Source organism: Scardinius erythrophthalmus (assembly GCF_964197995.2).
Source record: "Scardinius erythrophthalmus genome assembly, chromosome: 11".
Taxonomy (NCBI): domain Eukaryota; kingdom Metazoa; phylum Chordata; class Actinopteri; order Cypriniformes; family Leuciscidae; genus Scardinius; species Scardinius erythrophthalmus.
In genome coordinates, this window is record NC_138231.1 from 31,526,807 (window position 1) to 31,541,761 (window position 14,955).

General features: G+C 35.4%; 2 protein-coding genes across 4 annotated transcripts in view; both read right to left on the bottom strand.

The window, feature by feature from the left end:
* Positions 1 to 10,318, bottom strand: part of tns3.2 (tensin 3, tandem duplicate 2) — a 47,984-nt gene extending 37,666 nt beyond the window's left edge. The window contains exons 1-9 of the mRNA XM_081378693.1: positions 10,283 to 10,318; positions 7,566 to 7,744; positions 7,409 to 7,459; positions 6,920 to 7,042; positions 6,749 to 6,813; positions 5,255 to 5,338; positions 1,786 to 1,895; positions 1,299 to 1,359; positions 1,102 to 1,177 (exon numbers count right to left, since the gene is read on the bottom strand). Of these exons, the coding sequence (XP_081234819.1) occupies positions 1,102 to 1,177; positions 1,299 to 1,359; positions 1,786 to 1,895; positions 5,255 to 5,338; positions 6,749 to 6,813; positions 6,920 to 7,042; positions 7,409 to 7,459; positions 7,566 to 7,715 (720 nt within the window). The 5' untranslated portion in view covers positions 7,716 to 7,744; positions 10,283 to 10,318. The remainder of the gene's footprint in view (positions 1 to 1,101; positions 1,178 to 1,298; positions 1,360 to 1,785; positions 1,896 to 5,254; positions 5,339 to 6,748; positions 6,814 to 6,919; positions 7,043 to 7,408; positions 7,460 to 7,565; positions 7,745 to 10,282) is intronic.
* A 585-nt stretch (positions 10,319 to 10,903) lies between these two features.
* The window catches only part of LOC308698553 (MARVEL domain-containing protein 3), an 11,600-nt gene continuing 7,548 nt past the window's right edge, over positions 10,904 to 14,955 (bottom strand). For all 3 annotated transcript variants that reach the window (XM_081378687.1, XM_081378689.1, XM_081378688.1), the window contains exon 4: positions 10,904 to 12,357. In XM_081378687.1, the coding sequence (XP_081234813.1) occupies positions 11,702 to 12,357 (656 nt within the window). In that variant the 3' untranslated portion in view covers positions 10,904 to 11,701. The remainder of the gene's footprint in view (positions 12,358 to 14,955) is intronic.

Below are 14,955 nucleotides of genomic sequence, written 5' to 3' on the forward strand. Positions count from 1 at the left end.
TCAGCGCTAGAGAGCTCTACTGCGCCCGGCCTCACTCTACAGGGGTCAGAGGTCAGATGTCTGCTGTACGCGGACGATCTGGTCCTGCTGTCCCGCACACCTGAGGGCCTACAGCAGAGCCTGTCCCTGCTGGAACAATACTGTCATGACTCGCTCTCCAACTCGTCCATCAGACTATACTCCCCATCAACCCCAAACCTATCATTAACCAAATCCACAAACATCTAAAAGACACTCATGATGAAGCACTAAAAGCACATTTTGCCCTCCAGAATAAACTCCAATGTTACTCGACCCTCAATAGAACCACTAAATTGGCCAGTTATCTATTTATTAAACATTTTAAAGAAAGACAAATCCTCTCCAAATACAGATTAAGTGACCATGATCTAGAGATAGAGAGAGGAAGACGCAGACTAACATGGACAGAGAGAGAGCAGAGGATCTGTAGACACTGTGACCTACAGCACATCGAGGATGAGGAACACTTTCTGCTCTTCTGCTCTAAATACTCCAGTATAAGAGAAACCTTTCTGCCCAGATTTGAAATCTTGATTCCATCATTCTCTGAACTGAGTGACACTGAAAAAATGTTCTTCTTACTGGGAGAAGATGATAGTACAGCTGCACTCGCGGCTAAATATGTGTTAGCTATTCACAACGCCAGAGTCAGCTAATTCTCTAGAGAGACACACTGTATTTATTCATTTATTAGGATAGATTGTGTTTATTTATCTATTTATTTATATTTACTATGCTACATATGACATGATCTATACATATATGTTTTATTTGTTTTATTATTTATATATGTTGATGCTTTGGCAACATTGTGTTACACAGTCATGCTAATAAAGCTCATTTTGAATTGAATTGAATTGAATTGAGAGAGAGAGAGAGAGAGAGAGAGAGAGAGAGAGAGAGAGAGAGAGAGAGAGAGAGAGAGAGAGAGAGAGAGAGAGAGAGAGAGAGAGAGAGAGAGAGAGAGAGAGAGAGAGAGAGAGAGAGAGAGAGAGAGAGAGAGAGAGAGAGAGAGAGAGAGAGAGAGAGAGATAGAGATAGAGATAGAGATAGAGATAGAGAGAGAGAGAGAGATCTCACCATGAAATCACCATTGATCATCTGTGGGGGTTCCAGAATAAAACACACACTGTCCGTCTGACCTACGGCAACCTGTCTGAGAGTTATACACAAGCCCTAAATATACACATATTCTAAATATGATCACATGGATAAATACTTTTTCTTTTTTTTATACTTTTTAATATTGTATTTATATATAATATCCAGTGTCTTACTGCACTCCTGATGTGTATATTGTCTGCGTGCCATGATACACTCTGATAAACAGCTGACACACTGAAAACAAACAAACCCAGGAAAAAAATTGTATTACACTTGTTTAATCGGTCAAGTTAGGTCACATTTTTAACATTTCAAGTTGTGTAAATAAAAATAAAATAAAAAACTGCTTAAAAATAGTATTAATGTTAATAAACAACTTTCATTTCCAAAAATAATTCTGAAAAGTCTGTCATCATTTACACACATTTGCTCATTTCATTCCAAACCTGTATGACGTTCTTTCTTCTGTAAAACACAAAATAAGATATTTTGAAGAGATTTTTGTTAATGATCTTGTTTTAAATATCTTTTGTGTTCAACAGAAGAAAGAACGTCATACAGGTTTGGAACGACATGAGAGTGGGTAAATGATGACAGAATTTTCTTTTTTGGGTGAACTAATACTCGAGACTGGATGTAGGATATTGGCGTTTTCCTCACCTGTAGGGTGGAAGTCAGGAATGGGATGGATATGAACGTGGTGGATGAAGAGAGGGGAAGGGTTTATGTGGATCTGGTGAGTAAGCAGCCTGCCAAACACCTGCACATACCTGAACCATCCACAAACACCTCAGTCACTCATACTGACACCACACAATAATAAATCAAGCCTCACAACTCCACAACAACTTCAGATGTTGAAAATAAAACAGCAAAAAAGCATCAGTCTGGTCTTAATTGGCAATTATCAGCATAAAAAAAGAGAAAAAAAAAAGGATTTAGGTGGAATAAAGAATGCATGAATATTTTAAAGGGTTATTTCACCCAAAAATGAGAATTCTGTCATTAATTACTCACCCTTCATGTCTTTCCAAACCTGTAAGACTTTTTTCATCTTCGGTTACAAATGAAGATATTTTAATGAAATCTTCCCTCCATTGACAGCTACGCAACTACTACTTTCAAGCCCCAGAGAGGTAGTAAAGAGATTATTAAGTAAGTATATACAAGTAATTCATGTGACTCCAGTGGTTTAACCTCAATTCTATAAAGCGGCACGAGTGCTTTGCGCAAAAAACAAACAAACCATGATTTACCAGTGTGTTTACACAATATTAAATCACCAACCCTAAAATTTACATAAAACCCACCCCTGGGAACGCAATTTATAGATTATCATGACTGAATATGCTTATCAATGACTAGAAGATAACTACACATAAGCTACATAAATTCATCAACTAATCATTCAGAAATGTCCTGTCGTATTCTACATGTTGTCACTTCTTCTTGAGTCTCTCCATCATTGACTCCGGTTTGAACATAGGCTTTTTTTTTTTTTTTTTTTTTTTAAAGCACTCGTGTCGCTTCATAAAATTGAGTTTAAACCACTGGAATCACATGGGTTACTTTAATGATGTCTTTACTACCTTTCTAGGCCTTGAAAGTGGTAGTTGCGTAGCTGTCAATGGAGGGACAGAAAGCTCTCAGATTTCATTAAAATATCTTCATTTGTGTTCTGAAAATGAACGATAGTCTTACGGGTTTGGAACAACATGAGGGTGAGTAATTAATGACAGAATTTTAATTTTTGGGTGAACTAACCCTTTAAACCAAACAAGATAAAGGTGTGAAGTGGGTTACTGATTCTGAAACCTGCATTTAAAACATTTAACATGATTTACTGCTATTCTGGGTGCGTCACATTATCAAAGAGAATACATAGCTTCTTTACAGTGTTGCCAAACACATCTTCTTTGTGTTGTTCCAGCAACAGATCAGAGCTGAATATTTATGTTGCGATTTTTAAAGCTTTACAATAACTCATTTTACTGAAAAGTGTTTCTAGAGTCAATAGAGATGGGAGAGCATAAGGCAAGGGAAATGATAATACATTAAACAGCAGGGAAAGGAGTTTAGAGTCAAAACTCCTCCTCAGTTTGCACGTGCGTGAGGGGTGACGACGGGTGCTGGCTTTTAGGATGATGTAAAAAAACAACAAAAAAAAAAAAACACATACCAAAGTGTAAATTAAGATGTTTCAGAGAAAAGGGAAGTGGGAATAATGTCAGGACGTCCAGACTGCATAGGGGGATTTCCTCTCGTGTGTGACCCTGAACCGCTGTCCAGAGTGAAACCTTCACTCATGACAGACTGCTGAGTGTCCAAAAGCCATAACATGACCAACACCTCAGTATGTTTTAAGAAGACAAGCAACAGATTTCATTTGTAACACTTCTTCACAATGGAAATGCGTATAAAGTAGGGGAAGAAGATGGATCATTTGGTAAGCATGTGTCAAAAAGCAAGTGCAAAATTTTCCACATGACCATATAGTATACTAACTTTCAAAAGTTTGGGGTCAGTAAAATATTTAAATGTTTTTGAAAGAAGTCTCTTATATGCTCACCAAGTGCCAAAAATACAGTAATATTGGGAAAAATTATTGCAATCATTCTATTTGAATACATTTTAAAATGTAATTTATTCCTGTGATGACAAAGCTGAATTTTCAGTATCATTACTCCAGTCTTCAGTGTCACATGATCCTTCAGAAATATAATATTCTAATATGATGATTTGGGCTACACTTTATTTGAAGGTGTCCATGTTACAGTGTAATAATACATTTAGGTAATGAGTATTAATAGTTAACTACATGTACTTACTATATAGGGTTAGGATTAGGGTATGTTTAAGGTTACACTGTAAAAAAAAAGCTGCTGCCTTAAATTAAGTACAGTCAACTTGGATGTTTAAGTCATTTCAACTTAAATTTCATTAAACTGACTTAAAATGAGTTGAATCTTGTAGAACTTTGCTGAAGAAAATTGCTGAACTTATTTTGATGAGTTAAAGCAATGTAAAAGCATATGTTGTCAACGAATTGATCATACACTTTTTTACTGCATCTTTGTACATTGCACAATTGTACAAAATAAATGCACAATTTATAGTAATTACTATAGTAACTACATGCAACATGTAACAAGGACACTAAAATAAAGTGTTACCCTGATTTGAATGATCAGAAATTAGAATTTCATAATTAAAATAATCAGAAATAACGCTAATAAAAAAATGTTCTTATTATTTATATTGTTGAAAACAGTAGTGCAACTTTTTACATATTTTTGTGGAAACGGTAACATATTTTTTAAGATCAAAAGATCAGCATTTATTTTAAATATAAATATTTTGTGACATTTAATGCATCCTTGCAAAATGAAAGTATTAAATTCTAATTTAAAATAAAATAATAATTTTACTGATCACAAACAATAATTTGTCAAATTGTGAAATATTAAAGGGATATTTCACCGCTGGAAAGATGAATGTGCATTTAAATTGGGTCATTTATGTAGTAGAAATGTGAAATTATTTTAGAAGTTGGTACCTTCTAGAATGAGAAAAGCCAGAAAATGTATTTTTGGCTCATGTGGATGAAAGACAACAACTCCCAGAATGCACGTGCTTCACTGCCCTAAGAGGCCACTCCCAAGCCACGCCTACCGGTTACAGAGAGCAGTATTGGTAGAAATGATACAACTAGGCTACTAGTTGACTCGAAACTGAAAAGACGTTGTTTTATCGTGAGATCCCACCCCCTATGGGCGGGTTGAAAACATGGGGAACTAGCCTCTGGCCAAAAAAGCCTCCAATGACGCAAAATGACAATTTTTGGTTCATCAGAGGTTTTTTTTTCCAGGCACACAATACAGAAATCTCTCATCTCAGGGGGACATGAGGGAGGGAAGCACGGTCATTCGAAAATACTACCAGGTTTCTACTGATACAAAGCTAATCGGTGAAGTATCCCTTTAAATTAATAATTTTTCCCAATATAGTAGCAGTAGGGTAAAGTGTATCAGATGGTTCTTGTTCATTTCCTTTTATACCCAACTCTCCCCTTCTGTGTAATGGAAAAAGGGGAAAAAAGAAAGTTAATGCATAAACAAATGAGCCTTACCTTTTCTGAGATGGAGTCATGAGGTTAACCATTTTATCCCTGCAGAACTTCTTCATGGAGTAGAGATCTAATGCATGTTCCTCACTAGGTACAAGAGAATATGAAACAGGTCACAAATTAATATACAAACCTATTTGTTCAGCCAATTGTGCATTAACACACAGTACATGCCACAAAATGCAATTCAAAATAAATTCACAACACTTTCATATATTTAAATATAGACTGATGCAAAAGGGAGCTGATACACTTCTGCTTTATGACAGTATTCTAAGTATAACAATCAGCCTCTGATTGAGCTGCGTCTATAGGGAGGGATCTTATTATAACCTTTAAAGGTCTTCAAGGGTCTTCAAATAATGCCCTATTTGAGGGTGTAGGGGGCACTTCCGGATTCAGCCATTGACTAGCTTGTTCAGGTGTGTTTGATTAGGGTTGGAGCTATAAACTCTGCAGGACAGCGGCTCTCTAGGACCGAACTCGCCTACCCATGTTCTAAACCCATATGTGTTTCGTTCCTCCTTTGAACACGAAACAGAGACTACGAAGAATGTTTGCTCTTATAATCCTTCCACACCAGTGAGTTTTTAACTTGAGAATCTCTGCGACTGGATAACTGAACAAATCATTCAGACTGGATTTGTGAACTGGTTCAACCAATTCATTGAAAAGATCCAAATCAAAACAATGATTTGGTAAAAAACTGGACATTGCTCATGAACTCTCAGAGTCAGTATTCTCAGTGAATAATGACTTAAATTCAAATATTTTTCTCACACAAAGCTATTATATGAACTCAGAAGACCTGAAATATAGGGCCAGATTTATTAAACATGGTAAATTAGTGCGAAAAAAAAAAAAAACGCACATGGGAGAGGAAAATTCTGCACGTGATCTACTGACGACATATAAATTAAAGAACACAGACGCAGCCAGATTATTTCCATAAAGACCAACACAATCTACCAAGAGCAGCGCAAATTAGAGTCTGGTGTTTAGAGACATGCTTTTTGGGCGGTAAATAATGGCGCAAACACCAGTAAATTGACGAGCGCAAACCTTAGTAAATCACCTTGCATGATCCATTTAAATAGTCTCCTCCCATGAATTTTGCATCTTGAAGGGAAACTCCTACAAATGCAATAAGGTCAGCCGCAAAAATAACCCTGTCAGAGAGTAGTTTTTTAACGCCAAAAGAGGGTTTGTGCTGGAGCAAGCTGTTAGTAAATCTGGCCCATAGTGTAGGCTATAATCCATAAAGACTACTTTTTACTGTGCATTTGAGTGTTTTTCAAAGCTTGAAAGCTCCAGCGGCCATTTATTATAATCACACAGAAAATCATACAGGTTTGGAACGACATGACGGTGAGTAAATCCTATTAACAATTGTCTTTTTGTGGTGAACTGTCCCTTTAAGCAGCTTGTCTGAAAAGGCAATTGTCTTATAAAGAAGATATTTTGACTTGTTAACAAAGGATATGAATTAAGTTGTACCTGGTTGAAACATTAGATAGTTGGATGTAAGAGGATATTACCACACCCACCCTGTCTTTGCTGCCCTATATGAAAGAGAAAAGTTAACCAAGTGTGACATTCCTATAGGACGCAGAGACAAATAATGGACTTTTAACCTGAGAATAAAGTGCAAATAACTTCAAATCTTACTTTGCAGTGCAGCAGCAGCACATTTTCAGGGTGTGCGCTGAGCCAGTTGTTCATGTTTTTACACAGAGAACACAGCAGATGGAGTGATGGAGCGTGACACTCCGGCCAGCCCAAATCCACCACCTAACAGTCAGAGATGTGAGCCAACAGTTATACATATACTACCGTTCAAATGTTTGGGGTCAGTTTGAGTTTTGAACACTGATAAGAAGAAATTTATTATCGGAAATTTCAAATCAGCATATTAAGAGTGATTTCTGAAGGATCATGTGACACTGAAGACTGGAGTAATGATGCCGAAAACCCAGCTTTGATCACAGAAATAAATTATATTTTAAAATATATTCAAATAGAAAACTTTTATTTTAAAAAATAAGTTTCAGCCTTGGTGAGCATAAAAACATTACAAATGACCCCAAAGTTTTGAATGGCAATGCACATTCCATCACACATCTGTAACATCAGTCACGTGACACATTTTAACTTTACCCTGCGATTCATCCTGCTGAGATCATCACTGTGTTCGGATAAGTTGATGACCTGCATGCAGGAAAATAAAGATTTTGTTCCACGTATCTCCAAGAGTAACACTCTGACAGTCAGTCAACAGACACACAGAGACATGTGATATGTTTGTTTTTCTCACCATGTATTGATCGGCATGTTTGGACTGCAGCATCTGCGTGATGTTGCGCAGGTTGTGCTGGTACGTCTGCTCTGCGCAGGATTGGTGGAATGTTACGCCAATGATGCGCTCTGTAACGTAGTCCAGGTCAAATTCATATCCCTCCGCCATCACAGTGGTGTTCCCTCATATGAGGAGATCTGCAGAGAGGATGAGACTGGATTCAGTTCATTAATGTGCAGGACTCTTTAAAAGCATTTGTTATGGCATGTAGGGATGAGCAAATCTGCAAGGATTCATGGAAGAACGGCACTGGTTGGAAAGACAGGCTGAATCGGTAGAGCTTTGTCAAGCCCACGGACACCTAGACATGCAGAGCTTTTTGCATCATTTAATTTCCATTAAAATCTTCATATTAAAATGTAACTAATATGAAAATCTGTAGGTTCTGAGGGTTGGACAGTAAAGCTGAAACACGTGGTTTTAGACCACAATAATTTATTAGTATGGTGTAGAGCAGGGGTGGGCAAACTTTTTGGCTCAAGGGCCACACTGGGTTTTAAAATTTGACAGAGGGCCGGCCCAGTAGCAGATTATGAAACACGATCTCATGAAAGTGCGTATCTATACCACAAATTTTATTTCTCGTGCCATTTATACGCCAAAAATGTTTGAGGTTAATTTTTAATTAGTCATGTTAGATAATTATAGCCTATACTTTTAAAATATTGTTTATCCTTATTATTATTTAATGGGCCTAACAGTAAATTAGAAAGTGTACACTTAGAAGAGTAAAAATGACAGAAGGTTACGTTAATTCAACTTTATTAAAACTGCATATGGCAATTCATTTTCACTTCAAAAAGTCATACATTTGTGGAAAAAAAACTAAATAAACGAATATACAAATTTATTTTAAGAATAATAAAATAAAACATAAAAAGCAAAGGCAGATCAGAACATTTAATGAAAAAAAAAACGGGTTCTGTACATGGCAGACGGGAGCGTAGTCGAAAGCCGGACGATAAAGGTCGGTAAACGGAATCAGTCAGGATACATCCACAAATCCAGAGGAGCAAAGCAACTAAATAGCAGACAAATCAAAGGAAAAACTAAACAGGTGTGCAAGCGGTTACCAAACATTTTTTTTCTCTGTGAATTTCCAAAAAAGGAAAAAACATTAACGTGCAACAAGTCTATGCGCTTAAGTCGCTGTCTGTTTGGTGACGCGTCATTGCTTGTTACGTGACACACCGCAGCCACAACAGCGCTGAATGAACGATGATCTGCTTTTATGTCATTTTTCCTTTTTTACATTTGTTAGCTATGGCATGCAATATCTGATACTCCGATTGTCAAATATATGCAACGCAATATATATATTACGCAAAGTATTGCAAGAAAAAGGCTAAATGATTGCGATCTTAAGACAATTTTTTAAATACTCGACGGGCCGGATTAAACAGCCTAACGGGCCGCATGTGGCCCGCGGGCCGTAGTTTGCCCACCCCTGGTGTAGAGCCTCCTTTTTCTGCCAATACAGAATCAATTCGTCTTGTTTTTTTGGAAACTGATAGTTGTTTTCTCAATGTTCTTATTAAAAAGTTGAAAAGAACAGAATATATAGGATAAATATATTTTTGTAACAATTTAAATAGCTTTCACTTTTAATGACACTTTAATTTAACCCATCCATGCTGAATAAAAGTAAAAAGAAGAAAATAAGAAAAAGAAAAGAAAATCTTACGGCCCCAAACTTTTGAACGGTACAGTACAGAAAGTATATTTGAAAAGCAGCATTTAAAAATACATGCATAAATGAAACTGAAACCAGTCTGAATAAGCAACCACAGTTCCCTCATCAAGGACTCAGAGTCACAAGATAAAAATCTATATTTTGCTTGGACACATTCTCTTTCACACCAAGGATGTTTCCTCTATTCTTTTCATTCAGTATCTCTCTTCCTCTAGAAAAAGAAAAGACCAGTTTGGCTCATATTACTACTGCACTTCAGGCTACAATATATGGGATCAGTGTCAGAAATAATGCTTTTATAAAGTTCAAATGAATAAAAAAAGACCTCTAACACATGTAGCACACGAGACTACACAGCTTCCAATACATAAACACATGACAGCCAGTAAGTCTCTTAAATGACATTTGTCTGACCCCTGTCATGTGATGGTGGAGAGGCAAAACAGATCCACTGGACTGAAGTGAGACTCAAAATTAGCCAATCAGACCACTTCTTTTGAGCTGACCTGACACAATGTGGACACACCTATTGACAACACAGAGACAAAAAGGACTTCACAATGATTTCACTTCTCGCTTCCATTTACATCTCAGTATAAATACCTGCTTCCTAACATACCCATTCTCCACTTCTAGCATAGGTTGTTTTCTTTGTCCATTTACTGCAAAATGGAGAATAATATAACTTTATATTGTGTATAAAGGCTTACACGACTGATCTGCTCACCTTGTTCCCTGTTCACACCAGATTAGATTTCTTAAAGTTCATCCACCTTCACTTTCAGCACTGCACACCTACACCATACGCTCCATGCGGATGTGCGTCTGGTCACTTATCTACAGTATGTTTAATCCGCAACCTGTTTAACCTTCAACCTCAAACTAGATCCGTTAAGAAAAAGAAACAAAACACAAATTATCGCACACCTGAGTGCTGTCTTCAATGAAATACTATATATAGAAACCAGCTGAAAGAACTCACCCTTCTGTCTGGCTGAAATCTCCTCTCAGTAATCTTCTGAACGTCTGTGAATACGGAAAGAGAAAAGAAAGGTAGCAAAAGGCTTTGTCTGGTCCGTGACTGAGCTCACATGTACTTTGGCCGTTGTTATGTATGTGTGTGTTCACCCGTTGTCAGCACTTGTTGTGTGGCAAGCATGAGTAAAGAAACACTACCAAGGGAACACACCTCCCTATTACAAAGAAAAAGCCCTGAGTCAAACAATGGACATATGATGTAGCAATACTGGACACTTCTTTTTTTTCTTTTTTTTTTTTTGCGTGTTGGAAAGCCCAGACCTGATATAAAACAGTTAAAATACAAATATTTATCATAGTGATCCATTGATATCTAAATAATTGAAATTATGTGAGCCCACATGTGTTTTTTTTTCCATGCTTTGACTGTAACTGGGTCATAATGGTTAAATATTAGCAGCATGTGCATTCTACATTCCTGCTGTATTCCTTCAATCACAAACTGATAACAGCTCTAAGAGTGTGACAGCTAAACAGTGGAAACACAAATTTGTTTTGAGGTTCTTCCAGTTATTGCTTATAAATATATCTACTATTTAATTTCAAACAACTTTATATCCATAAGGAATCTTCAAAATATTTTTTTAATAACATCAAGAAAAAGATTACATTTGTCGCAGTGGGAAGAAAAAAAGATTGCATCATGAATGCTAAAGTCATATTCAGCTGTAATGCTATTTAAGGACATATATCATAGTAAATGTGAGGTCAGACTTAGGGGCCAGAATTGCACGTGTATCTGCTGCCCCCTATTGGACAATCAGCCATAGAGAATTAATATAGTTCACCCAAAACCATTTATTTCGACATGTCATTTCAAACCTTTATGAATTTCTTTCTTCTGGGGAACATAAAAGAAGATATTTTGAGAAATGTCTCAGCGTTTTTTTACCCTACAATGGAAGTCAATGGTAACCGAAACAAACCATTGCAGATTCTTCAAAATATCTTCTTTTGTGAAAGTCATACAGGTTTGTGAGTAAGTGTGAGTAAATTATGACAGAACTATCCCTTTAAAATGTTCAGCACATATCTCAATATTCAATGCCAAATTTGAAATTTCATATCCAAAAATGACTTAATTCTATTAATATCTATTGATTGAACTTTTTCATTAAAACAGTTAACAGAATTTTTTTTATTCATGAGGCTAAATTCCACAGCTTAATTTTTATTTTATGCAGGATTTATACAAAATTAACTGAAATCTGTACTAAAATAAAACTCAAAAATTTTAGAAATGTAAAAATAAAAAAAATAAAAACCCAGAAAACAAACAAACAGTTAAAACGTTAAAAGAAATTAAAACCAGTTTATGTACATCCAGTCGAGAAGGTTTCAGTCCACATTTCTGCAGCACAACTCAGACATAGAGGTCAGAATTCACAGTTCTTTCTTGGACACCTCTGGTTTCTTCTCTTCGTTCAACTTTGTAACGGTCACGCTCCTTAAAGTAATTTCTGACTTCCTGGATTGTTTTTCCCGTTAAAAAGGCACCAACAGCATACAGAATTGCGGTTATGATTCCAAATAGTGCGACGGATGCATCCCCCCCATTTACGCTACAGTTCATCCAGGTATATCCGTTACGAGCATACAGTCGTTCACGTTGATGGCACATGTCGGTTGAGTTCACATAGGTCACGAAATGCAGGTACAAACCTACAGCAACCACGTAACCCACTGCACCAATGATCTGGAATGCAAACTGTCCAATCAGGATCTTCCGTGGAAGCCTGTGGGCGGGTTTGTTGCCGGACACAACGAACAGGAGTGAAAGAACACCAAATGTGAGGCTGAAGGCGACGCCTCCATAGACTAGAGGTGCTCTCATTTGTCCGAACTGCATGTCAAGTTCACGCACCTTCTGCAGCTCCGTCCCCTCAAAAGGAATCATGGCGTCGATAAAGCTTCCGCCACCCATACCCATCGCAGACATTCCCATCTGTGACATGTGAGCAGCCACAATGCAGATGAGCACCAACACATTGGTCAGGATGGAACATAACAACACAATACCTGAAACACACACAGAAACACATGCAACTACATAAGAAACTACAATCTTGTTTAGAGCAGGGGTTTTCTAACTTTTTAATGCCTAAAACCCCCAAATATGATGATCATCTGGTGAGGGACCCTCTTCCCAAAATGAATTGCAGCTATATGTTTTCAAGTACACAGACATTTACAAAAATAGTAAAAGCAGTATCATAATTTACGCTCTCCTGTAGGTCAAAAAGCAGAGCATGGTGCTAGCAACACCAAGGTCATGTGATCAATGCAAATGCATGAACTTACAAACAAACAAATATTATATACTGCACTAAAGAGATACACAGATATATACACACACACACACACACACACACACATACAGTATATACATATATATACGGTACCAGTCAAAAGTTTGGAAACATTACTATTTTTAATGTTTTTGAAAGAAGTATCTTATGCTCATCAAGCCTGCAGTAAAAAAAATAAAAAAATAAAAATATTATGGAATATTTATGGAATATTATGAAATATTGTTACAATTTAAAATAATGGTTCTCTTTTTTAATATATTTTAAAATGTAATTTATTTTTGTGATGCAAAGCTGAATTTTCATCAGCAAGTACTCCAGTCTTTGGTGTCTTATGATCCTTCAGAAATCATTCTAACTTGATGATTTGATACTCAGTTATTATCAATGATGGAAACAGTTGTGCTGTTTAATATATTTTTTGGAATACTTTTTTCAGGATTCATTGATGAGTAAAAAGTTAACAGCATTTATTCATAAAAACAGCATTTATTCAAAATAAAGACATTTCTAACAATATAAATCGTTACCATCACCTTTTATCAATTTAACTCATCCTTGTTGAATTAAAGTACTAATTTCTTTAAAAAAAAAAAGTTATTGTTCCCAAACTTTTGAACGGTAGTGTATATTGTTACAAAAGATTTCTATTCTAAATAAATACAGTTCTTTTTAACTTTTTATTCATCAAATAATCCTGAAAAAAGTATCTCAGGTTATAAAAAAAATATTAAGCAGCACAACTGTTTTCAACATTGATCATAAATCAGCATATTATAATGATTTCTGAAGGATCATAAGACACCAAAGACTGGAGAACTTGCTGACGAAAATTCAGCTTTGCATCACAAAACTAAATTACATTTTAAAGTATATTAAAAAAGAGAACCATTATTTTAAATTGTAATAATATTTCATAATATTACTGTTTTTTTTTTGTTTGTTTTTTTTTTACTGCAGGCTTGATAAGCATAAGACACTTCTTTTAAAAAACATTAAAAATAGTAGTGTTTCCAAACTTTTGACTGGTACTAATATATATATATATATATATATATATATATATATATATATATATATATATATATATATATATATATATATATATATATATATATATATATATATATATATATATATATGTATATATGTATATAAATAAATACCTTATTATATATATATATATAAATAAAATCTTCCTTAATTGCACAATATATATATATATAACACATTTGTCATATTAAGTTGTCAGGGTATCTAGTTTTTATCCAATATTAGAATATAAAAGAAACATTATTTATTTAAAAAAATAATTAATTTGTACATACATAGAATCCCTAAATGAAACATGTTTAACATATTAATTTAATATAATAAAAGTTTAAAAAGCATCAAAAATAAGAGATGAATTATGGGGGCAATATGGGGGCCCTAGAATATTGAGTTGGACAATAAGGGGCCTTTTGAGTCAAAAAGGTTAATATCCCTGTTTAAAAGACAATCAATATATCTTCCTTAATCGCACAATGTACTGTTATTGTGTACAACTGGCAATGTTTGTATCATATGAGTATGGAAGAATGACAAATTGTGCATGCGTGTCATCTTATTGTGCATGTGTGTTTTTACAAGTATACAAGCAACAGACAGGTTCTGGAATTAAAAACTCCATAGTAAAATGAAATGAATATTGATTGAATTTTGAATGATAACTTATAAACCTTTAAAGACAGCCCAGCTGTGCGCTACGAGAATGTTAATCCATGGTATTTGCTTCTGCTGAAGCCGTCAGCCCACATTACTTCAGCTTATTATTTTTAAAATAATTGTTTAACGGTGAAAAACATTACCCATGATGCTGTACAGAAAAAACACCAATCAGAGATTAACACAGTAAATATTAAATCATAATTTGTAAATGAGTAGTTTTAAATTTCTCCATAGTTTTTAAATTTATGATGCTGTTCGCAATGCTTGATGGGATTGTAGTTCTTTCCCTCACTTAACCCTCTGATGGTTTATGGGGTCTTTTGGGACCCCAAATGACTTTTACTCAAATTAAAAAAAATGTTCCCTTTGTCCAAATGGTATGAAACCTTCTACGGCTCTTAACACTGTCTAGATCTACAAAAAAAATAAATAAAGTGGAATGATATCTGTTTTTATGTTAGCGTGACAAAAATTGTGACACTCGTGGTCTTCGGGGTCTCTGGAGACCCCGCAATCAAAATAGACAAAATTCATCATCAAAATCAGAAACAACGCAGAACACATCGACAGAAATGGCACAAATAAAGTGGCACAATTC